This window comes from Papio anubis, chromosome 7 (assembly GCF_008728515.1).
Source record: "Papio anubis isolate 15944 chromosome 7, Panubis1.0, whole genome shotgun sequence".
Taxonomy (NCBI): Eukaryota; Metazoa; Chordata; class Mammalia; order Primates; family Cercopithecidae; genus Papio; species Papio anubis.
The window spans coordinates 6,564,572-6,590,907 of record NC_044982.1 but is presented as its reverse complement, the minus strand read 5'-3'; the positions used below and the strand labels follow the sequence as shown (position 1 = coordinate 6,590,907).

Sequence of the window (26,336 nt, the reverse complement as noted above, 5' to 3'; positions counted from 1 at the left end):
CTGTAACCGGATACAGGGAGAAGGCCAGAGATAATTCCACCAGACCAACTCGAAGTGTTACAATTTTCTTCTTATATAAGTTGGGGTTATGTGCCTATGTGCAGTACAGCATTTGCCTAAGTCTATTGGTAACTAATTTTGTTTCAACTAGAAAGTCAGAGGCAAAAAAATGCTTGCGGGAGACAGGCCCTCGGGGGTGGAGGTCTTTGATTTCATAAGAGCCTGACAGATTTTTCTAAGATATGTGTAACACACCAACTTACTGTGACCTGGGAAAGGCTGCTAAGGATGTCTTCAACAAAGGATATGGCTTTGGCATGGTGAAGATAGACCTGAAAACCAAGTCTTGTAGTGGAGTGGAATTTTCTACTTCTGGTCACGCTTACACTGATACAGGGAAAGCATCAGGCAACCTAGAAACCGAATGTAAGGTCTGTAACTATGGACTTACCTTCACCCAAAACGGAACACAGACAATACTCTTGGGACAGAAATCTCTGGAGAATAAGTTGGCTGAAGGGTTGAAACTGAGTCTTGATACCATATTGGTACCGAACACAGGAAAGAAGAGTGAGAAATTGAAGGCCTCCTATAAATGGGATTGTTTTAGTGTTGGCAGTGACGTTGATATAGATTTTTCTGGATCAACCGTCTATGGCTGGGCTGTGTTGGTCTTTGAAGGGTGGCTTGTCGGCTGTCAGATGAGTTTTGACACAGCCAAATCCAAATTGTCACAGAATAATTTTGCCCCGGGTTACGAGGCTGCAGACTTCCAGCTGCACATACATGTGAAGGATGGCACTGAATTTGGAGGTTCTGTCTACCAGAAGGTTAATGAGATTGAAATGCCAATAAACCTTGCTTGGACGGCTGGAAGTAACAACACCCGTTTTGGCATTGCTGCTAAGTACAAGCTGGACTGTAGAACTTCTCTTTCTGCTAAAGCAAATAATGCCAGCCTGATTGGACTGGGTTCTACTCAGACCCTTCGACCCGGAGTCAAGTTGACCCTTTATCAGCTTTAATCAATGGAAAGAACTTCAATGCAGGAGGTCGCAAGGTTGGCTTAGGATTTGAACTGGAAGTGTAATGTGGTTTGAGGAAAGCATCAGATTTGTCCCTGGAAGTGAAGAGAAATGAACCCACCATGTTTTGGCCTTACAATTCTTCTGTGAAATTTCAAAAGTGTGAACTTTTTATTCTTCCAAAAAAATTGTAATCCTCCCAACACTGAAGTCTAGGGGTTACGAGTCCCTCCTGAGGGGAGGCGCTGGAAGGCATGCCTGGAAGCTGTCATGTTTGTGCCACGTTTCGGTTCAGTTCCGCAGTGTTATTAAATGTGTTCCTCGGCGACAGTGTAGTGTCGTGTCAGAGGAGACGATCTGACTCTCCAGTTTGTACCTTGTGTCCTGTATGTTCACACCATTTTTTTCATGACTTTGTAATATATTGGTCTCTGTGCTATTGTGGAATCTTTGATTTTGCATCAGAGTAAAATAAAATAAACCGATCACATTTGGAACATTAAAAAAAAAAAATGCTTGCCAAGTCTGATTAAGCTGTGCGGGCCCCAGTGCCTTCCAGGCCTGTCTCCTGTAGTACCAGAGTGATTATTTCTATCTTCTATTCTTTACAGCTTGGTCCGGAGAGCTGCCCTAGACTCTCCAATGAATCTATTGGAACAGTTGCCTCTGTTACCTTGACTTGTCTCAGATTATGTCGACCCGAGGCAGGTCCTGGCACTGGGAATGTTAGACTCTATTATTTTGACTTGCTCCAGGTTAGGGAGAGGTCCGTGCAAGGCTTCTATTGATCATATATTTTCTTTCTTGCTTTGATGTCTGAGCACTGATTTCCCTAGGTTTAACTATTTGCTCAGTGTTAAGGCACTGTGGAAATTTGTGTAACTGGGGTGCTGTGCAGGCCTGTCTGTCGACTGTCATGCAGGCCCGTCTGTGTGATTGTCAGGGAGAACTGACCTGCCACAGTTGTGACAAGACCAAATGGCTTCGAAAAAGCCAAAACTATTTACCAGCTGGTCCTTTGCAGAAAGTGTGCTGACCCTTGTTTTGCGGGAGTGTCTTCTCTGTTTTTCACTGCCTCTAATTAATGTCTTAATTTTGAAATAATGTATTTTATATTCTCAAGATTTGTTTTTTGTTTGTTTTCCAATTGCTCTTATGCAAGATCTTCTTGACTCTCCTGATAACATCTCTACGATTCCCTCCTTTAGACATGCCACATTCTGACTGCTCAGCCTGGCGGAGACCAGTGGGGAGGCTGCAGCCTTTAAACTTCCCAACATCCCTGAAATGTCTGCTCACATTCAGAGGCCTGGGCCTTCCAGCCTCATTGCGCATGAAGTGCCGGTGGTTCCCACAAAGCCCTGGCTGCCAGAGTCCCCCCGGTAATTGTGAGACAGCAGGCAGGATAAAGTGACCGGGAAGTTTCTTCCCCAAAGCTGATGGTGAACGGGTCCCCAGGTTGGGACCTGATGACTAGCTGGGAGCAAGGAGAGCTTCTGGCTTTCCCAGGTGTGAGTTGGGTGGGGCTTCCATTCCCGGTGGCCTCAGGGCTCCTGGGAAGGGCACGGGCTCCAGGGAGACCCTTAGGCTCTCCAGGATGGCTGGCTGGTTGTCTCAGGCATGTACTTGGCTTAGTTTTCTTAATTCAATTAAGTGGGGACATTAAGTTCCCATAAAGTGGGAACACTCAGACTTGGCTCCAGAACAGCAGGCCTGCTCTCGCCCAGTCCTATGAGACAGCCAGGTGGGAGGCGGACCCTGGAGAAATGCCAGCCAGCCTGCCCACTGAGGCGGAGCCTCGGGAAGTTCAAAGGTTTGCAGCAGGGAGGAGCCTGGCCCCTCCTCTTCCTGTGTGGAACCTGGGATTCCAACTGCCTGGCGGGAAGCACTCTAGCGGAGGGATTCTGGCCTTGCGAGAGGAAAACCAGAAAATGGGGCTCTTGAACCCCCGTGCTCACCCGCTCCCGCCCTGTGGATTGTACTTTCGTTCTCAATAAATCTCTATTTTTGTTGCTTCATTCTTTCCTTGCTTTCTTTGTGCGTTTTGTCCAATTCTTTGTTCAAGAGGCCAAGAACCTGGACACCCTCCGCCGGTAACACTAGGTCCTCCTTCTCTCCTTGTGAACAGTGGCACTAAGAAGTTGCCCTCCACAAAACAGGTAGCAAAGATTTTCCCCCAGCCCCATCTGGCCACGCTTCCTATTGATGGGTCCAGATCTCTAAGTCACCCCAGCAGAAGGCTGGAGTACTCCCTGGTATGACGACAGGGCCTTCATTCCAGAATCACCCCTCCTGCCTTCAAAGCCAGTAAAACACGATCTTAGGGAAAGTCACTTTTGAGTGGAGGAGCCCGAGAGAAGTGAAGTGAAAATAAACTCCAGGGTGGGCGCAGTGGCGCACACCTGTAATCCCAGCACTGTGGGAGGCCAAGGTGGGCGGATCACCTGAGGTCAGGAGTTCAAGACCAGCCTGGCCAATATGATGAACCCCCATTTCTGCTAAAAACAAAAAAAATAAGCTGGGTGGGTGTGGTGGCGCACACCTGTAGTCCCAGCTGCTCGGGAGGCTAAGGCACCAGAATTGCTAGAACCAAAAACAAAAAAGCTCCAGCTGTGAACCACAGACCATCTTCACGGTGTGGAGGCCAAAATGGACCAGAAGTAATTTCTCTTTCCTGCCAGATAGAACACAAGCAAGAGCTGTGGTTTCCAAAAATGCCCGCGCACACAGGCTAGTCGTCCCTGACCCTCCCAGGGCACTGCTTGGGTTGGAATGGTGGCGCTCACACAGGATTCCTTCAATTCTGCACTGTCACAAGCCCACAGGGGTGGAGAGGCTGGCAGTACAAAGAGGAATGAGACTCGCCTGCTGGTCTCATGAAGTTCACAGCCTAGTAGGGGAGCCTGCAAGTAAGAAGACAGTCCCGATGCAGGAGGGCAGGAGTGTGACCCTGAAACAGTGTAGAGGAGCCTGCAGCCTGTGGTGAGGGAGGGTGGTGCTGAGAGGTCGGGGGGAGACCCGACACATAGCAGTATTGAAGACAATTTGCCAGGCAGGCTGAGGCAGCGGGCAGGGCAAAAGAGGAGGCAGACACGCGCTGAGGCGCTCGAGGCACATTGAATGAATGGATGAATGAAGGAAAACTAGCCGTGCTGTGTTTAAGGAAAACAACTGCTGGTAATAACTGAGTTGGGTAATGAGATTAATGGTGTGAATGAAAAAGGGGTGCAGGGTCACAGGTGGCCCCCCAAACCCCTGAGACATCTGTGGTTGTCTAAGCATGCTTTACTTTGGATTCTGGCATGCATTTATAATTCATTTATGCTGGTTAATATGAACCAGACATGGTCTTATTGGTGAATCATCAAAAGCAACTGTGTTTCTTTCCATTATTTGTGGTGAGTTTCCTTTTGGCAAACACTACGTAATGGAGAAGATGGTCTTTGGGGCTGGCTCCCCAGCAGTGACCCCAGGACTGGAAACTTCAAGAACTGGAAAGGCAGTCCAGGGCCTTAGAGTCTGCAGAAGTATATGCTCATCTGGCTCTTATTCCAGTCGTCTGTGTGACCTCGTGGGGCCTGTTTCATCACCCTCTGAACAAGTAGGTTGGATGAGATGCCCTTTGAAGACTTTCTAGCTCTGTTATCTGTGGCTCTGTGGCTATCCTGAACCCAACAAACAGCCAAAATCATCTTTCCTGCCTCCCTTACGAATGGGAATTCCAGCCCAGGAGTGCTTGGAGGCATGGGTCATCAGCCTGGCTGAGTGTCCTGCACCCACACACATCAGATGTCATGAAATCACTGACTCTGGCAAGGAATCTTTCCAAATCCTAGGACTGGTGACCTCCAGAAATAAGTCATTTGGGGGAACCACGTGTCCAGATGTTAATTTTCTTTTAATCAGAAGAATGGGAAACAAGAATTCATGTACTTTTAAGGAATAAAGCCTTTGTTCAGAAAATGCAAAACGTGCCAAATAGACTGTGGTTTCAAATTACGTTTCGTTAAGGAAGAGGGGAGGGGAGGCGAGGGGGAGGGTACTGAAGAAGGGCAGAAAAGGCCTTTCTCGGGATCTACTTTGTGTGGACATCAGCATCTCATCTGAGCCTCAGCAGCACCTGCCAGATGGGCTTTAGGATTCCCACCTGCCAGTGCAGGAGTGGAGGTCAGAGAGCTGTGAGCTGGAGGATTAACACAAGCAGCCTCTGACTCCCCAGGCATCCCGGGGTGTGTTAGACAAAGACCAATGCCCACTCAGGTGGAAGCAGGGCACAGGATAGGATGTGAGTGGTCCCAATCTGTCCTCTCTCAGCCCTTCCTGCAGCTCATGAAGCCCTCTGATGAACAAACATCAGATGCAAGAAACAACCTCCCCAGGAACAAGATGGTAACAACTTGTCAGACTTCAGGGCAGCAGGGAAAATACCTGATCTGGAGATCAGAGTGGGCCACATGCTGAAAGAACATCAATAAACCAGGCTGTGAACAAGCAGGCCTGTATCCCAAGGTCTCAGCGCAGGACTTTGATAGGCAGTGACCAGGGGTTAACCTTGCCTTTCCAAAGCACAGCTGGAATGTCTCCAGGTGACCTGAGGCTTGTCCGTTTTAGTAATTTTTAGGATGCAACAAGGCTCTCCTGTAGCAAAGAGACCACTTCCGAACTTGTGAAGAGAAGGACAAATGAGGTTATGAGAGGGTAACACCCTCAGGGGCTGCTACCAGGGCTGTAGGAGATCATGCTACCCTTTCAGTTTTGACAACTCTGGGCTTAAATACAGGAAGGAAAGCAGAGATGCTACAAGCAACCTCTAGGGAACTCTGATGACCCGCACACGGTGAGGGAGATACAGGGAGACACGGAGAGAGATAAGCACATAGAGACCCAAACTGCAACCCGTGACACTGATGTTCAACCCCAGAAAACTAGAATGCATGGGCACTGGGATTAAGAGTCAGAAAAATACTGCTTGAGACTTGGCTCCACCGTTTACTATATCTTGGAAAAAACCACACACAGCCTCTCCTGAATCCTGGACAGGAGGAAAATAGCGACTCTTCATTGCCCTCCTAACTGCCAGACACTGACAAACGCCTTAAATGCTCTTGTTCAGATCATTTTTTAAAAGGTAGCTGTTAATGTTCTGTGACACAGACGGGAGGCAATAGTGCCCATACTGGTAATGTATGAGGAACTTTGTCTTCCTTTTTTTTTGAGACAGAGTCTCACTCTGTCTCCCAGGCTGGAGTGCAAGACCTCAGCTCACTGCAACCCCTGCCTCCCAGGTTCAAGCGATTCTCCTTCTGCAGCCTCCCAAGCAGCTGCGATTACAGGTGAGCGCCACCGTGCCCGGCTAATTTTTTGTATTTAGTAAAGACAGGGTTTTACCATGTTGGTCAGGCTGGTTTCGAACTTCTGACCTCAGGTGATCCACCCGCCTCAGCCTCCCAAAGTGCTGAGATTGCAGGAGTGAGGCACCGCCCTGGGCCGGAACTGTGTCTTCTTACACACAGGGAATGAGACCCTGGAAGATTTGGGGCTTCCAGCCAGCAGTGAGGATCACTAACCTTTAGGAAAGATGGGGATTTAAAAACCAGACACAACCTGGACGAACTACTTGACGCTGTGTACGGTAAATGTGATTTTTCACAGGCTGTGGTTTTGGGGCACCGTGTGGGCTCTTGTGGAGCTGGGGGAGATACTTCCAAAACTGATATCGTCCCAAAGCTGCAACTCTCCTCCCTGCCACGGCTCCTTATGTACAAAGAGAGGGAATTAGTCGTCAGTGACCTCGACGCCCCTCGGATCAGGGATGCTCCGAGTCCGAGGGAGCGGGGTGCTCAGTAGGGCCGGGTGATGGGAATCATGGGGCCATCGAGCACGGACCCTGGCTTCCCCAGTGGCCTCTGTGAGCTGTGGGGTCTGGCGGGGACTGGAGGAGCGTCTGCGCTGGGAAGGAGCGCACGGCGCCACGTGCCCGGCCGGCGCCCCGCCCCCACCCCGGCCACGCCCCTCGCTCTCCCTCAAAAAATCACGCCCCTCAGCCCCGCCCCTCGCGTCCGCCCCGCCCCTCGCAGCCTCAAGCTCGGCGCTCCCGGAGGCGCGGACGGTGGGGCCCCGCGCCTTTTGTGTCGGGCTTTGACCGCCGCGCGCGCTCATTCACCTCAGCGGCCGCGGGTGGAGGGGCGCACGCGCGCGCAGTCCCCTCGGCGGGCGGTGGGGCGCACAGCAACGCGCGTATCCTAGCTCTCGGCTGCTGGGCTGAGACTAGCCCGCACGCCCGCCCGCCTCTCCCTCGAGGACTCGGAGCCGCCTGCGCGCTCGCCAGGGGCCGCCGCCCCGAGTCTCAGACGGACGCGCACGCGCTCCCGCCGCCCGGACCCCAGCCGGCTCGCTCCCACCCCCTCCCCACCCCCCTTCCCCGGCGGCGGCCCCCCAGCACGCGCCCGCGCACACGCCGGCCCGGGCACGCGCCCGCCAAGATGGCAGGGGCCGGGGCCCAGCTGTCAGTCGCCGCCGCCGCGGCCCTTCCCCGCAGCTAGCGGCCCCGACGCCCGCCCGGAGAAGATGAGCCCCCGCTGCCCCCCGCAGCCCAGTCAGACGCGGAGCCGCCGCGCCCGGGGCCGGCTCCCCCGCTAGCGCCCGCGCCCAGCGCCCCGCCGCCGCCGCCGCCGGGTCGCCCCTGGCCCGGCGCGCCCGTCCCCGGCAGCGACAATGAGGTGAGTCGGGGCCGGCGCCTCGTGGGAGGCGGCAGCGGCGAGCGTCGGAGGGGCTGGGCTGGGGGCCCGCGGTGCCCCCGAGGGCGGGAGGTGGGGCGTCCAGAGGCCTGGGGGCGTCCGGAGGACCACGGGGGCTCTGCAGAGATTCGGGGGCATTCAGAGCGCGGGAATGGCTTCGCGAGAGTCGTGGGGGCGTCTGGAGAGCCGGGAGGGTCTGCGGGGCTTGTGGGGGGTGGTGGTCTGCATGGGGCAGGCGGCGCTAGCCTTGGTTGCTTGTGGGGTCCTCTTAGGTTCCGGGGGGCCTGCGGCGGCCTAGGAGGCAGACCCCCGCGGGCAGGTGTGGCCGCGTCGCGACCGCGCGAGGACCGAAGTTGGCAGAAGCCCCCGTTCTGTGCCTTCCAGTCCGGAGGAGGCTGGCCTGAAGCCCTCCGGCCTTGCCGAAGCCTCCCCCTGCCAGCGCCCAGAGCCGCGTTTGAGCTTTTACAGGGGTAGTTACCCCTTGGCTTGGAGCCAGTCACCCGCTTCGTCTCCCAATTCTCAACCCCCCTTTTTTTTCTTGCACGCCAGTAAAGTGCAAGACCCCCAAATGTACCACTCATTGATGTATCACCCAGCTGGGGAGCCTGCTGGTTATCAGGCCAAGAAATAAAACCTTGCTTCTCCCAGAAGCCCGGTGCCCTCTCCTAGTCGCTAAACCCTCCCTTCCTCTCCAGACCCTGTCGTGACTTTTTTGGGGTAATCACTTTTTTTTTCCATTTGTGATTTTACTTTCTAAACACGTATCCCATAAAAACTGTAGTTTGTAACTATTGTTTCCTTTTGTCTGTTTTGTATTATTTATGTCAATGAAATAATACAGTATTCTTTTGTGTCTTGTGTTTTTTCAGGATGTTTTCGAGATCCATCCATTCCGTTGTAATCGTTATTTGTTCATTTTTATTGGTCTATAGTATTCTGTTGTAAGAATATACCACAGTGCACTCTTTCTACTGTTACTAGACATTTTAGTTGTTTCTAGCTTTGTCGGCTATTAATAATGCTGTTATGGATATTGTTTGTCTCTCCTGGTGCATTCATTTCTATTGGGTATATATCTAATAGAATTTTTAGGTCAAAAGATACGCATATCTTTAGCATTAGCAGTAAACACCAAGTTGCCAAAGTGGTTCTACGAGTTGACATTCTAACCAAAAAGTGTGTGAGAGTTCTTGGTGCTTCACATCCTTGCCAACACTTGGTATTGTCAGTCTTAAATTTTAACCATTCTGGTGATTATGAAATGATATTCCATTGTGGTTTTAATCTGCGGTTTCCTGTTGATTGATGAGGCTGAACATCTTTTCATTTTTATTTGGTATATTTTCTGGAGTGCCTGTTCACGTATCTTGCCCACATTTCTTTTGGGTTTTTGTTTGTTCGTTTTGTTTTGTTTTGAGATGGAATCTCACTCTGTCACCCAGGCTGGACTGCAGTGGTGCGATCTCGGCTCACTGCAACCTCTGACTCCTGGGTTCAAGCGATTCTGCTGTCTCAGCTTCCGGAGTAACTGGAATTACAGGTGCCTACCACCACACCTGGCTGATTTTTGTATTTTTAGTAGAGACGGGGTTTCACCATATTGGCCAGGCTGGTCTCAAACTCCTGATCTTAGGTGATCAACCCGCTTTGGCCTCCCAAAGTGCTGGGATTACAGGCGTGAGCCACCGCACCCAACCTCTTTTGGCGTTTACATGTCAAGAAAATAGTTTCCTGTAAAATATTAGAAAGCTTACATGTGTTTTCCCTTTTACAGTAAGATATATGGTTCACTTGGAATTCATTTTTGTATAACATAATGTGGTTATGTTAAATTTTATTTTTAACACCATTTTTTTCAGCACCATTTATTAAAAAGATAATCTTTTCCCCATAACTCTGTTGTACCACCTTTGTCATCTTCCAGTTTTCCCTTTGGAGTCATTTGCTTTCTGCCCGAAGAATACTCTTTAGTATTCTTCAGTGCAGGTCTGGCAACAAATTCTTAGTGTTTGTCTAAAAACGTCATTATTTATTCTTCACTGTTTTCTTTTTTTAAGTTTTATTGCGATATAATTCACATACTGTGAAATTTACCCATTTAAAGCCTATGGTTGGCCGGGCACGGTGGCTCACGCCTGTAATCCCAGCACTTTGGGAGGCTGAGGCGGGTGGATCACGAGGTCAGGAGATCGAGACCATCCTGGCTAACACGGTGAAACCCCACCTCTACTAAAAATACAAAAAATTAGCTGGGTGTGGTGGCAGGCACCTGTAGTCCCAGGTACTCTGCAGGCTGAGGCAGGAGAATGGGGTGAACCCGGGAGGCAGAGCTGGCAGTGAACTGAGATCATGCCACTGCACTCCAGCCTGGGTGACAGAGCGAGACTCTGTCTCCAAAAAATAAATAAGTAAAATAAAGCCTATGGTTTAGTGGTTTTTAGAATATTCAGTTATGCAACCATTACTACATCTAATTTTAGAACTTTTTTTCCATTTGCGAAGTGTCTTTTTATTAGTTATAGAACTCTTGGTTTGCCATTGTTTTCTTTTAGCATTTTAAAAAGTTAATTCACTTTATTTTTCTTGTATAAAAATCCTTAATTGTATAATAGCCATAGCTGGAGCCTGGGTTCTGGGTTCTCTGCAGTGGAGACTCTGGTCAGTGAATTCCTAGTTTCCTAATGGGTAGACTTGGTGAATATGGTCTCCTTCCAGAGGTTGGGGGTCAGATAGCTGTTAAGTCTTACAGATGACATTAATAGTGGCCTTGGTGAAGTTGCCCAAGGTGGCAGTGCAGCCCCTGACTGAGGTGTGGCAGTCCTTAATGCCAGCCATCATCAGCAGCTTTTTGGGCACAGAGATCAAGATGAAACCATTGTCTCTGTCGGTGGAGATGAGGTGTACCAGCACAGAGCTGCAGTGGTCTGTCACCTTGCAAGGAATGCTGTGGGGCTTGCCAGTGTTGTCTCCTGAGATGCCTCTCTGCACGGGGACAGTGGAGAGCTTGGCAAAGATGATGACTCCTTGGATGGTAGTAGCTACCGACTTGGAGCATTTAACACCCATACCAACATGGCTATTTTAGTCCCCAGTGGCAACAAGTGCCTTGAACGTGGACCACTGGCCAGTGCAAGTCTACATTTTTACTGGCATAATCTTAAACTCATCTTTGAGGGATGCCCCCAGGAAAAAGTCAATGATCTCAGCCTCCTTGATGGGCAGGGAGAAAAGATAGAGCTTCAGGGACTTGATCTTCATGTCCTTGACTATGCTGCCCAGTTTGATGATGGGGAGCTACTCCTTGGCCTTGGCCTTGCCACCACCAGCTCCATGGCCCCAGCCTTCACCCTGGATGCCACTGCTGTGGCCTCCCATTTTTGGGGCCTCTAGACCCTGTCACTGCACTGGTCTCATTTGCCATTTGGTGTTTTCTTGGAGAACTCTTTTAGCATTTTAAAGCTATTTCATTATCTATGACTTAGTTTCTGTTGAGAAGTCAGTTGTCAGTCTGTTGTTCCTTTGAAAGTAGTCTTTTTCGCTGGCTGTTTTTAAAGTTCTCTCTGTCTTTGGTTTTCAGCAATTTTTCTTTACTGTCCCTAGTATGGATTTCTTTTTATTTATAATTAGAGTTTTTAGGGATTCTTGAATTTGTGGCTTCATGTCTTCCATTGGTTTTGGAAATCATCAGCCATTAGTACTTCAGTTATTTCTTCTGCCACATTTTCTCTTACCTTTCCTTCAGGGCTACAATGATATATGTGAGACCATCGGTTCCCAACTTTTTTGGCACCAGGGACTGGTTTTATGAAAGAAAATTTTTCCATGGGGGGTTAGGGGGTCGTTTCGAGATAAGACTGTTCCACCTCAGATCATCAGGCATTAGCTTCTCATAAGGAGTGTACAACCTAGATCCTTGCATGCACAGTTCACAGTAGGGTTCACGCTTCTATTAGAATCTAATGCTGCAGCTCATCTGACAGGAGGCAGATTGCAGGCGGTAATGCTCACTCATCTGCCACTCACCTCCTGCTGTGCGGCCTGGTTCCTGACAGGCCACGGACCGATACTAGTTTATGGCTAGGGGTTGGGGACCCCCATGTTAGTCCATTTCACTATATCTTCTATGTCTCCTAACTGTTTCTCTGCGTTTTACATGTTTCTCTTTCTGTTCTTTATTCTGGTTATCTCCTTCTCACTAACTGTCTCTCTCCATCCCCCCTCCTCTGCTGTATATAATCTGCTATTTAAACCATCCATTGAGTTTTTAATTTCAGGGTTTTAAAATATTATTTTTAAATTTCTTTTTTGTTTTTTATTTTTATTATTTTTCAGAGTCTCATTCCTTTGCTCAGGCTAGAGTGCAGTGGCTCAGTCATGACTCTCTACAGCCTTAAACTCCCACCTTTGCCTCCCAAGTAGCTGCTACTACAGGCACACACCCCCATGGCCAGCTTTTATTTATTTATTTATTTAAGTGTCAGAGTCTTGCTGTGTTGCCCAGGCTGTTCTCAAACTCTTGGCCTCCGGTGATACTCCTCCCTCAGCCTCCCAAAGTGCTAGGATTACAGGCATAAGCCATTGTGCCCAGCTGATTTTTAGATTTCTGTTTGTTTCTGTTTTGTAGTTCCAAGCTATCGGCCAAAATTATCAATCTTGCCTTTTATCTCTTTTAACATAGTAAGTGTAATTATCTTAAAGTCCGTGTTCAATTATGGCAGTATCTGTTAGTTGTTTCCAGTGTCTGTTTCTGTTGATTTTCATTCATATTGTCTTGTCTCCTTATGTGCCTAGTGTTTTTTTTTTAAATGTGTGGTAAACATCATATTTGCAAAATTATTTGTAGGAATAATTTGAGATCTAAGATGATGCTTTTCTTCCAGAGATAATTCACATTTGCTGTTGTCAGGCACATGGGAGCACTTACAAGTGGGAATGCCTTCAGTACAGTTTCAGGAATTGAAATATCTCTAAGCTGAGCTGCAGTTCTTGTGAAGACAAACCTGTTCTGTTCACTTTTCCTCCTAATGTTTTCTTCTTTGCCAGCACCTTCACTCTCCACCCCAACACCAAACTTTTAGCATTCCCTTCAGAATTGATAAACACCCTTCAGGAAAATTAGCCTCAAACACTGAGCTCACCTTCTCAGGCTCTGACTCGCTTTCCTCTCCCATGCCTCCAGGCAGGTATTTCATACATTTTTCCCAGCTTTTCTAGTTCTTTTTAGGTAGAGGATTGTTCTGATTTCCTTAGTCCACAGTTACTAGCAGTAAAAGTCCCTGATTTTTGCATTTTTAGGAACAGTTTGAGTCAATATTCAATTGTGGAGATTCATGCTACCAGGTTATGGAAGCTGTAGAGAACAGTGACACCTATTTTCTTGTGTTCTGTCCTAATTGTATTAGATTCTGCCAGTTTGTGAAATACTTTTGGAATCAAGATAACTTTAAGAATAAATCTTTAGCTCTCCTTAATACATAATTAATTGAAAAAATAGCAGTTTAGCTCAGGTCATTACTATAAAGCAAAATTTTTGGGGGGCAAGTACTTTTATCTCCTTTCCGTGGTTCCTTTCTCCTGTCTTGATTTCCTTATTTATTTGATAAAAATTATGCTCTAACCAGTCCTCCTGAATAGAAATTTAATTTATTTTTTATTTTTATTATTTTTTTTAGACTGAGTCTCACTCTGTTGCCTAGGCTGGAGCGCAGTGGTGCAATCTCAGCTCACTGCAACCTCCATCTCCCGGGTTCAAGTGATTCTCCTGCCTCAGCCTCCTGAGTAGCTGGGATTACAGGCACCCACCACTACATGCAGCTAATATTTTGTATTTTTAGTAGAGACGGGGTTTCCCTATGTTGACCAGGCTGGTCTCAAACTCCTGACCTCGTGGTTCACCCACCTTGGCCCCCCAAAGTGTTGGGATTATAGGTGTGAGCCACCGCGCCCAGCCAGAAGGTTTAATTTTTGAGTCAACAATAGCATAAGAGCATTCTCAGATCTCATTCTTTGGGATCTGAAAAAGTCCCAAAGACTTTTTGGCCAGGCACGGTAGCTCATGCCTGTAATCCCAGCACTTTGGGAGGCCGAGGCAGGCAGATCACCTCAGGTCAGGAGTTCAAGACCAGCCTATCCAACATGGTGAAACCCTCATCTCTACTAAAAATACAATAGTTAGCCAGGCGTGGTAGTGGGCGCCTGTAATCCCAGCTACTTGGAGGCTGACGACGCAGCAGAATCACTTGAACCTGGAAGGCGGAGGTTACAGTAAGCTGAGATCTTGCCTTTGCACTCCAGCTTGGGTGACAGCGAGACTCTGTCTCAAAAAAAAAAAAAAAAAAAAAAAAAAAAAGTCATGGATATAGAAATAAAAGTTCTTAGTGGTTTTTCCAGAATGAAGAACCATTTTTTCTTTTCTTTTTTTAAAGTCAATCATTTTTTTTACACAGATTTTTAAAATTGCTACAGACAGTTTAACATGGTTCTCCATTGCAGACTGCTTATAGTTAAATACCTGTACGTGTATATTTACCTGTACCTGAAGTACTTGACTTTAGTACATGGATTTAAATGAGTCCAAGGGGACTATTCATTACCTTTGTTGTCAGATTTGATTTGATTATTTGTAAGCAATTTGTTTTACCTATGATAACACTTTCCTTTTTGTTCAGTCCTAGATTTTTAAAATGGAAGGAGCGTATTGTTTCTCTTGATATATACTCTCATGAGAGTATATAGATATGACCTATTGCTAAAAGTCTAAAATGTAATATCCAAACTGTGTTCCTTTTGGAGCACCTCAGGAAGCCATATGCCGGAGATGCATTCTAACACTCGAGGCACATGTCCACTTGTTTTAGTGAAAAAGTACTATTGAATCAACTTATTCAGATAAAGTACTGTTGAATCAACTTATTCAGATAATGAAGTCTAAGTCTGAATTTTTCTTTATTTTCTAGACTACTGCCTGAATTCTTGTTTCTCTTTTTCTAACAGACTCTATTATGTATTTTCATATTTTCATTGAGAAATCATTTTTTGAAGGCTTACTGTTGTCCGGTACTGGATTAGATGGGGTAAGGAGGTGGAAAGAACTAGACACTCCCATCCCCCACTCTCACCGCCCATCCACAAATAATCCCCATACCTAAAAGATTTACAGAAACTTACTGGGTCTTTCTGCAGTTGAAAACAAACAAATAAAAAAACCCTCCCACATATATACAATATGCAATCTATTTCTACTTATATATTCGAGTCATTTATCTATCAGGAACATTCTCTTCTGTGAACATTTTCCCTATCTGCTTTTAAAGATTTAGATACAGAAGTTAAAAAAATTTTAGGTCATTAAGTTTTGTTCCTGATGATTTTTCCATATTTCTGACATTTAGGATATTGTTCTTCTAGAATTTTAATTATTAAACTTTTTTTTTTCGGTTATACGTGAAGTTGGCCCTCTATATCTGTCGATTCTGCATCTGTAGGTTGAACCAACCTTGGATGGACTTTTTTTTTTAAAAAAGGATGGTTGTGTCTATACTGAACATGTACTGACATTTTTTCTTGTCATTATCCCCTAAATAATATAGTATAGCAACTATTTATATAGCATTTCCATTGTATTAGGTGTTATAAAGTAATCTAGAGATGATTTAAGGTATATGGGAAGATATACCTGGGCTATATGCAAATATGACTCCATTTTACATAAGGGATTTGAGCATCTGCAAACTTTGGTATCTGAGATGGGTCCTGGAACCAGACTCCTGTGGATACTGAGTATGACTGTATAACAGTTTTAAAAATTCATTCTTCAGATGGTCTGAAATATGAGGTAGAGACTGAAATTACATTTTTTCAAAATTGCTGGTCAGATACTTGATCATATCAGTAGTTTATATGGTAGAGATAACAGCAACATTTTTTGGGTTGGACGTCCGTGCAGGCATCTGGATCCCAGCATCCCGGGGCGTGTGGTTGTAGCTGGTAATGTCTGCATGCGTGAGAATCACCTCTAATTCTCAGAAAACTTACCTGCCTCTCCCAGGGCCAGCCTTGTATATGTGAGGCATGGCCGGTCCAGCCTGTCAGCAGGTCTGGTTATGAGCCAAGAACCGCTTCATCGGGGCCAACGGCACTTTATTGATATTGGAGTTCTACAGAACGCAGTGTGATTGCAGAATACAGTATAAAATAAACAGGTACTAACACAGTCCTCATTTCTCACCTTTAGCCTGTACTAGCTATCACAGTTGGGTCCAAATACATTTCTGAACCCAGTGCTGCAAATTGCGGGTGCAGGGCATTTCTTAAGATGGCTTTTGTAAGGACTGTAGGGATTCTGTGTGTATCTTTCCAGGCTCTCTTGTTCTGTCTGCCTGTTTTTAGGCCTGTGCCATTACCATACCTTGTGGACAGTGATTATAATTTGAGCGGCATCATTGTTTGATTAGTGTTTTGAATTTTGCTGGTTTGGTGATTTTGTTTGTATTTAATTTATACATTTGGTTTTTGCTTATCTAGTTATATAAGCATAAGACATTTAAACTTAGTTTTATAGTTGTGTATATAAGCTGGGTGTGGTGTCACATGCCTGTAATCCCAGCTACTCGGAGGCTGAGCAGGAGGATGGCTTGGGGCCAAAAGTTTGAGACCAGCGCTGTGGGGGGTGTGTGGGGAGGTAGGCAACATAGTGAGATCCTATCTCAAAAAAAAAAAAAAAAGGTGCAGGCATCTGTTTTTTAGGCTTTTGGCTAGCACTTCTGTTGATTAAGAAAAATAATAGGCCAGGCATGGTGGCTCCCACCTGTAATCCCAGCACTTTGGGAGGTCGAGGTGGCGGATGGATCACCTGAGGTCAGGATTTCGAGACCAGCCTGGCCAACATGGTGAAACCCCGTCTCTACTAAAAATACAAACATTAGCCAGGCGTGGTGGTGGGTGCCTGTAATCCCAGCTGCCTGGGAGGCTGAGGCACTAGAATCACTTGAACCCGGGAGGCGGATGTTGCAGTGAGCTGAGATCATGTCATTGCACTCCGGCCTGGGCAACAGAGTGAAACTCTGTCTCAAAAATAAAATTAAAAAAATAATAATAATTATATATAAGCCAAATAAATAGAAATTAAGTCATATTGTTTCACATACAGATTTTTCCCCATTAAAGAGAATATGTGAACTGCCCATGTTTGAGGAGCCTTGCAGTAGACTCACCCTGGAGATACAGTGGGTGCACAATAAAGGCATAAAGCAAATATTGTAAGAAAGCAAGTCACAGGAATTGTTTTGTTTCCAAGTGCATATAAAAGTTATGTTTACACTATACCATAGTCTGTTAGGTGTGCAGTATCACTGTGTCTAGAAAATGTACATACCTTCATTAGAAAACACTTTATTGCTTAAAAATGCTAGCAAAGTGAGCATAGGGTATTGGAAAAAATGATGGCAATAGATTTGCTCAGTGCAGTTGCTACAAACCTTCAATTGGTAAAGCAATACCTGTGAAGCTCAATAAAGTGAAGCGCAGTGAAACGAGGTCTGTCTGGATAAGCTTGATGAAGGGACTTTTGAGTTGCCAAATGAATATATCGCAAATGCTATAGTAAGAGTGATGGTAACTCAGGGGAAAGCACTTCCAGCTGATGTCGGAGTGAGGGTGAGAAGAGTGGCTGGTCCCCTCATGAAACAGTTAAGTAGAGTTTGAAAATAGAATGATATAATATAAAGAAGACAATACAAATCAGCATAGATCCTGCTCTTTACAGATAACCACATCAAACCTGTGGTGTAGTTCCTTTATCATTCCCAGGTATAAGTGAAACATTTTTACAAAATTGAAAGTGTACTGTTTATTTGTATTGGGCATTGTACATTTACTATATGTGCACTCCCCCTTACTAAATATTCTTTGAAAACAGTTAAAATAGCTGAATAATAGTCTATCAGATGGTATGCTATATATTTTAATGGCATTTTGGGGACCAAAGGGTATAAACATTTTAAAGGCTATCAATATGTACTACCAGAATGTTAATTTTAAAGGAGAGAGAAAGAGAGTAATGAATAGAAGTTTAATCCTTGAGGTTTAACTTGGAGGTTCTCCCAAAAACAAAGCAAGCACCAAAGGAAGGACTTTGGAAAGGAATCAGAAGAGAGAAGTAAATGGAGTTAAGAGGGAGAGGGGGGAAAACTTACTTACTTTGAAATGGTGTAGTTCTGCCTGCTCACCAGTGGAGGGAGCCCTGTTCCCAGTTCCTCTGTAAGCGATTCATACGAAGATGTATTGTCTTTGTCTTTAGGGCTGTGTGAAAGACATCTACTCTTCAGTTTGCAGTTAATGTAGGTATGTAAAGGGACTTCTTAAAAAGAATTTGAGTTAGATTTAAAATGTTTTAGTTTAATTTAACCCCCGTATACTAAGCAGCCTGGGTTTTAGAGTCAGACCTGGATTCTGCCCCAGAGGTACTGCTTATCAGCTAACTTGACTTTTAGCAATTTACTTAACCTTTATGAGTCTTCATTTTTCTCAACTATAAATGAGGACAGTTCACTTTCTTCAGAGGGTTTTGTGAGGATCAAATGAGAATACATGAAAAGTTCTTAGCTTATGATATTCAATAAAGGTTAGTTATCTGCCCTACTCCACCCCACCCCAGCCTCACCTCACCTAGTATTTATTTTCTAGGGTTTATCTTCCATGAGGGTATGGGACAATTCTGGTTTCAAATATTCTGCCCTTTTATCGGATGACTATAAAACTTACCTTCATATATGATAAACTTTGGTTTAGAAACTGCAGTTGCTATTGATGTATCAACTTCTAAGAAAGATCCAGGGATATTCTCTGTGAAACATGAAATAGACAAAATAAAGTTAAAACAGGAGACATAATATTTGGGGGTAGAGGAGATAATTGTACCAGAAAACTTAGATTAAGAAATAGTTACTTCAGTCGAGCACACTTAGCTGTGAAATTCATGGCAGTCATGGCAAAAAGGGAAACATAAGCCACTGTGTGCCTCTCCTTGGGTAATAAAGGAGAGATGTGCCATTTTATAGCTCTAAAGGTGTGTTTTCTATGGATCTTAAAGAGACAGTGGACCTTACAAGAGCTTGGTGTTGGCAGCCGCTTACAAGCTTCTCCAGTCCTTTTCCCATGTGATGTATTTGTCCTGGGCCTCTTCTTTAAAAGGTTCCAGCACTCTCAACCATTCTCTGGGTCCTGCCTACTACTCTGCTGCTTTTGTAGAGCTGTGTTTATTGCACTGATCTTCTCTTCTCCCTTCTCTCTCAAAGAATTCTTAAATAAGAAAAGGTCTGATGAACTAAATCATGCAAGTTGATCTCAGTCTAGCTGCTTCCTTTTCCTCTTCACCTTGCTAACTTCTTAGCCTTCAAATCTTAGTTGAAACATCACTTCCTCCGGGAGGCAGCCTTTGACCCTTAGCCTAGCTGAGGGTCCTTTCCTGTTAATTACCTTTGTGATATCCCATATTTCCTCTTCTGTAACTGTTTATATGTAATTACTTAAAATTTCTCTGATCTACTGAAGGCTTTATAAAGGCAGAGATTATGCTTGTTTTTATCTCTGCTAGAACCCCAGAGCCTAGCACTAGTACTTGGCACTTGGTAGATGTTTAATAAAACATTGACACTGCCACCTATACCTAAGATGGATAGTTGATTGTGGCATTCATCCCAGTTTGGCATGGATCCTTCTAAGGACAACATTTCAGGTAGCCTCCCCCAAATAGTAGAAGCTAGCATCCAAGTGAAAGCTGTTTTATTATGTGCTTAATGACTTAATGCATTACTGGGGTGACAGTGATTTAGTCTAGTGTGTCCTTACTGCTGCCATAAGTCATGATTTGTTTGGTGATGTGTGGATGGGTATTTTTTTCTGTGATTTCTTTGTAAGGACATTATCCACTGTGACCCTTAATATCCCAGATGTTTCTCGAACTTGAATATGCATAGGAATCACTTGGGGGCATTTGTACGTATGTGTGTGTCTTTCCAAAATGGAGACCGCAGCCCCATCCCCAAGGATGAATGAATGCTTTTCTTTCTTTCTTTTTTAAATTAATAGACTTTGTATTTTAGAACAGTTTTAGATTTATAGAAAAATTGAGAAGGTAGTACAGAGAGCTCCTGTACACCTCCTGCACACATATAGTTTCTCCTGTTATTAACATCTTATATTAGTATGATACATTATTACTGATAAGTTGTTATTATTTGAGACGGAGTTTTGCCCTGGTTGCCCAGGCTGGAGTGCAGTGGTGTGAACTTGGCTCACTGCAACCTCCACCTCCCAGTTTCAAGTGATTCTCCTGCCTCAGCCTCCCGAGTAGCTGGGATTACAGGTGTGCTTCACCACACCCAGCTGATTTTTTTATATTTTTAGTAGAGACTGAATTTCACCATATTGGCCAGGTTGGTCTCAAACTCCTGACCTCAGGTGATCCACCCGCCTGGGCCTCTGAAAGTGCTGGGATTACAGGCATGAGTCACTGTGCCCAGCTGACATTATTATTAAAGTCCAGCATTTATTCAAGTTTCCTTTGTTTCTACCCAATATCCCTTTTCTGTTCCAGGATCCCATTCAAGACATTAGTTTAGTTTGTGTATAACAATGTTAAGTTGTTATATCTCTTTATGCTCCTCTTGGTGGTAATGGTTTCTCAGACTTCACTTATTTAATTTTAATCATATTCGCTTACATTTTTGCTTGACAGATACATACATATTGAGTACCTACTACATGCAAGATAGTGGGGCTAGGGATAGAGAGCTATGGAGACCTACATAAGCCTCAAGGAGTTTGTAGCCAAGAAGAATAGCATGGGGCATATGAGATGAAAGTGTCAGAAATGAAAAGTTATGTTATGAATGACATAATTCTTATTTATTATTATTATTACGTTTGAGATGGGCCTAGGGGAACTGGTAGGATTTTGACTGGGCTTATCTTCTGTTTTGGTTCTTCACCTTTGTACTTCCTTGAACTGTTCTATTCTTTCTTCCAGTTGGCTTTTCAGATGCTTGAAGACAATGGACTTCAGTAAGCCTTGCCTTTTCTTGGTTAAAAGTCCTTGGTCTTGGCCAGGCATGGTGGCTCATGCCTGTAATCCCAGCACTTTGGGAGGCTGAGGTGGGTGGATCACCTGAGGTCGGGAGTTCGTGATCAGCCTGACCAACATGGAGAAACCCTCTCTCTACTAAAAATACAAGATTAGCTGGGTATGGTGGCGCATGCCTGTAATCCCAGCTACTCAGGAGGCTGAAGCAGGAGAATCGCTTGAACCCAGGAGGTGGAGGTTGCAGTGAGCCAGAATCGCACCATTGCACTATGGCCTGGGCAACAAGAGTGAAACTCCTTCTCAAAAAAGAAAAGTCTTTGTTCTTTTAACCATTCGTTACTAATTAGTGGTCCTTCTGTAGACCTTCCTTTCACTGAGCTCTGGCCTGCTGAAGTCCTTTAGCAATTTAGATCTCTAACTTTGGCTTGAATGCAGAAAGTTGTTCGACCTAGCACACAAATGAAACGCTGAATACAAAACACAAACATACTACACCTTGGAGCCTCTTTGCTAATAGATCAAAATCAAATGTATTGGCTGGGCACGATGGCTTATGCCTGTAATCTCAGCACTTTGGGAGGCTGAGGCAAGTGGATCACCTGAAGTCAGGAGTTCAAGACCAGCCAGACCAACATGGCTAAACCCCGTGCCTGCTAAAAATATAAAAATTAGCTGGACGTAATGGCATGCACCTGTAGTCCCAGCTACTCGGGTGGGTGAGGCATGAGAATTGCTTGAACCCAGGAGGTGGAGGTTGTGGTGAGCTGAAATTACGACTGTACTCTAGCCTGGGTGACAGAGTGAGACTCTGTCTCAAAAAAAAAAAAAAAAAGATCAAATTTATCCACTGGCACTGTGTCCTTCTACCAGCTGAGATTTCTAAGAGAACAGCTTCAGGGTCCCGTTTATGAACATTTTGTTTCCTGGGAAGAAAGAAAATGCTCTCCTCAATTTGTATCATTAAGCAAAGTCGAACTGTAAGCAACAGACTGAATCAGATAGAGTGTCCCAATTAGAGGAGCAGCACTAGGAAGAGAACCAGCTGGTGCCTTCACAAGATCAGAGTGATATGCTTCAGAGTGTCCAAGGCTATGGGTGATGAGGCAGCATGACTGTGAAGTGCACATATGGTAGTAATTCCACAAATATTTATTGAGTTCATTGTGCTGATTTCTGGACTATGAATTGAAGACATGGTTTTCTATACATGTAGCCTAGTTCCAAGGAGATAGAGCATAGGTACGTGCAATTCAGCATGTCTACAACTGGACTTACTAACCCTACATTTATGAGCAATTGTTTTTTGACAAGAGTGTGAGACAATTCAATGGGGGAAAATAGCCTTTTCAACAAATACTGGTACAAAATACCCACATACAAAGGAATACAATTGGACCCTACCTCACACCGTATACAAAATTCAACTTAAAGTAGATTGTAAACTTAAGTGGAAGAACTAAAACTTTAGAACTCATATAGGAGAAAATATAAGAGTAAATCTTGTGACCTTACGTTAGACGATGGTTTCTTAGAAATAGCACCAAAAGCACAAATGACTAATAAATAAATAAAATTGGATTTCATCAGTATTAAAAATGTTTCTGCTGAAAATGGTACTATCAATAAAGCGACAAGACAGTTCACATAATGGGAGGAAATATTTGCAAATCATATATCTGATAAGAGCTTTATATCTAGAATATATGAAGAGCTCTTATATTTTGCTATGGTCTAAAAGTTTGTGTGCTCCCAAAATTTATATGTTGAAATACTACCCCCCCAAGATTATATTATTAAGAGGTGGGGCCTTTGGAATATGATTAGGTCATGAGGGTTGAACTGTCATATATGGGCTTAGTGTCTTTATAAAAGAGGTTAGAGGCTGGGTGTGGTGGATCACGCCTGTAATCCTAGCACTTTGGGAGGCTGAGGTGGGTGAATCAGCTGAGGTCAGGAGTTCGAGACCAGCCTGGCCAACATGGTGAAACCCCGTCTCTACTAAAAATACAAAACTTAACCTGGCACTGTGGCACATTCCTGTAATCCCAGCTACTTGGGAGGCTGAGGAAGGAGAATCACTTGAACCTGGGAAGTGGAGGTTGCAATGAGCCGAGATTGCACCACTGCCCTCCAGCCTGTGTGACAGGAGCGAGACTCCATCTTAAGTAAACAAACAAACAAACAAATAAATAAAAGGGGTTTGAGGGAGCTTGTTTGCCTCTCCTAGCATGTGAGGATGCAGCAAGAAGGCTCTATGAGGAAAAGGCTTTCAACAGATAGTTAATTTGCTGGTGCCTTCATCTTGGACTTCTCAGCTTCTAGAACTGTGAGAAATAAATGTTTATAAGCCACACAGTTTCTGGTATTTTTGTTATAGCAGCTTGAATAGACTAAGACATCTCAACAATGAAAAGACAACCCGATTTTTTTTTTTTTTTTTTTTTTTGAGATGGAGTTTCACTCATGTTGTCCAGGCTGGAGTGCAATGGCATGATCTCGGCTCACCAATACTTCCGCCCCCTGGGTTCAAGCAATTCTCCTGCTTCAGCCTCCCAAGTAGCTGGGATTACAAGCATGCACCACCACGTCTGGCTAATTTTGTATTTTTTTAGTAGAGATGGGGTTTCTCCATGTTGGTCAGGCTACTCCCAAACTCCCGACCTCAGGTGATCTGCCCACCTCAGCCTCCCGAAGTGCTGTGATTACAGGCGTGAGCCACCACGCCTGACCAAGACAACCTGATTTTAAAATGGGCAAATGATTTGAATAGATACCTTCCTGAAGAAGATACACAGATGGCCAGTAAGCACTTGAAAAGGCGCTTAACATCATTAGACAAGAGGAAATGCAAACCAAACCACAATGAGATACCATTTCATACTCACTAGGATGGTTTGAATTAAAAAAATAATAACAAATGTTGGTGAGGATGAGAATAACCCTTACACATTGGAAATGTGGATAAACCTCACATATTGGAGCCCTCATACATTGCTGGGGAGTGTAAAATGGTGCGGCTGCTTTGGAAAACAGTTTGTCAGTTTTTCAGAATGTTAGACATAGAGTTATGCTATGACCTATCAGTTGCACTCATTGGAAGATAGCCAAGAGAAATTAGAGCATATCCCTACACAGAACTTACACACACATGATCATAGTGTTATTCATGATAGCCTCAAAGTAGAAACAACCCAAATGTTCATGAATCGATGAATGGATAAACAAAATGTGGTATATGCATACAGTGCAATAAAAAGTAATGAAATACTGATACTGATATAACATGGATGAACATTGGAAACATTATGCTCAATGAAAGGTGCAGTCACAAAAGACCACATGTTGTATGATTCCATTTACATGAAATGTCCGGAATAGGCAAATCTATAGAGACAGAAAGTAGATTAGTGGTTGCTTGGGTGGGTGGAGGGTATGGGACTGAGGGTCAGTTTGAGAATGGGGAGTAACTACTAATGAGCACAAGATTTCTATTGGAGATAATGCCAGTATTGCAAGATTGGATTATGGTAATGGTTGCACGATTCTGTGAATATCCTAAAAACCATTGTATACTTTAAATGGGTGAATTTTATGGGGGGAAAAAAAAAAATCTGTTCCTCAGTAAATCTTTTTTAAAACAACTGAACTCACTGTGTTCCTTCCCAGACTTGTCTTTTTTCACAACCTTTATTCCCAGAGAGACACACTTTGTGATCCAAAATAGAAACCTGGAGGTGTGATGGAGTGTCTCGATTCCCTCCTGTCACATCCAGGTGTCTTTATCATTTCGTCTTCCTCAGTAATCTCTTCTGTTTGTCTCCATCTCCCCAGGGCCATGATACTGATTTAAGTCAGGTCTTCATCATTATTAAAACGCCATAATTATATTCCACTTTTGTTTTCTACATCTTAAAATGTCTCCTCTGTGCTTTGTTGCAGTACTCAAATGTGAGTTAATGTTTTCTTCCTAGGTTTCTTGAGGATATTCCCGTATGTTTATAATAAAGTCATAACTCCTAGAGAGTATGCAAAGTCTTGCGTGAGCTGACTTCTTTGAAGACTCTCCAGATGTAATCTCTTCTGTTTTCCCTGTTATAAGGAATCCACCCTCATATATTTTTTATACATCTTTTACCTTGTATATAATACTCGTTCTGATTGTAGTGCCACATTTCAGGTGATCAGCAGTTACATGGTGGCTGCCATATTGGACAGCACAGATTATAGACCATTTTCATTATTGCGGACAGTTCTAATAGACAGTACTGGTCTAATACCTGGCATAGCTTACTGTGGCACTCAGTAAATATCTGGTAAATGAATGAATATAATCATAGTTATTATCTGTGGCAGGTATTCACCAAGCTCCTGCTTTTATACTTGTAATAGTAAGTCAGTCCGTGGATTATGAGGCAATTTATTACTATTGAATTGAATTACTAAACTAGCCCTAGTTATTTTTTCCTTCCCCTTATACTCAGCTAGTATTTGCTCCTCTGAAATTTTTACTGTTGACCCAACTTTTGCATAATTCAAAACAGCACCCAAGAATTAAGATATGGCAATCATTTCCCCCAAGTCTTGTCTTCTCTAGGTTAAACACTTTGTTTACTTAAGCTTTGTATAACATGATCAGAGTAATCCATGAAGGTTGGAGTCACTTTTTCCAAACTCCTGTTAATGTTGATATTTTGACCTCCTCCCTGAATCACAAATATTCTTAATGACATCTAGAATGGTGAATCTTTTCAGAAGGTTTTCAATTTACTTTGCTCAGATTCATCTTCTAGCATATACTAGGATATCAACGAAGTTCAGAAAACTTGCTTAACAATAATTTATTTCCAGTGTTCTCTCTTTTTTAATTTTAATTTTTATTGTAAAAACATTAAACCCACCGTCTTAACCATTTTTAAGTGTACAGTTCTTTAGTGTTAAGTATATGCACATTGTTGTCCAGTAGATCTCTAGAACTTTTTTATCTTGCAAAATTGAAACTCTAAGCCCCGTTAAACACTAATTCCCACTCTCCCTCTCCTGACAACCCTTGGCACCTACCTTTCTTCTTTCCGTTTCTATGATTTTGACTACTTTAAATACTTAAACTGAGTGAAATCATATAGCATTTGTCCCTTTCTGACTAGCTAATTTCACTTAGCATAATACCCTTGAGGTTCATCCATATTGTAGCCTATGACCAGATGTCCTTTTTTTAAAGGCTGCAAAATATTATACTCCACATATATATATAGAGAGAGAGACGCCACTTTTAAAAAAGTCATTAATTGTCAATGGAATTTGGATTGCTTCCACTCTTGGCTATTGTGAATAATTCTGTAGTGAACATGAGTATGCAGATACCTCTTCAAGATCCTACTTTGCATTCTTTGGATACATACCCAGAAATGGTTCTGGATATATATATATGGGGAGTGTGTATGTGTGTGTACCCAATTGTATATATAGCTGTATGTATATAGTTGACCCTTGAAC

The 26,336-nt window shown here is 44.1% G+C and overlaps 1 protein-coding gene and 1 pseudogene across 2 annotated transcripts in view; both read left to right on the top strand.

Annotated features, from left to right (window-relative positions):
* LOC110743835 lies at positions 1-2,146 on the top strand (annotated as a pseudogene). Its single transcript, XR_002523524.2, has 2 exons — positions 1-202; positions 241-2,146. The product of XR_002523524.2 is annotated as a voltage-dependent anion-selective channel protein 3 pseudogene (transcript).
* Positions 2,147-7,111: 4,965 nt separating this feature from the next.
* Positions 7,112-26,336, top strand: part of EVL (Enah/Vasp-like) — a 174,318-nt gene continuing 155,093 nt past the window's right edge. The window contains exon 1 of the mRNA XM_017961532.3: positions 7,112-7,744. Coding sequence (XP_017817021.1) covers positions 7,740-7,744 — 5 coding nt within the window. The 5' untranslated portion in view covers positions 7,112-7,739. The remainder of the gene's footprint in view (positions 7,745-26,336) is intronic.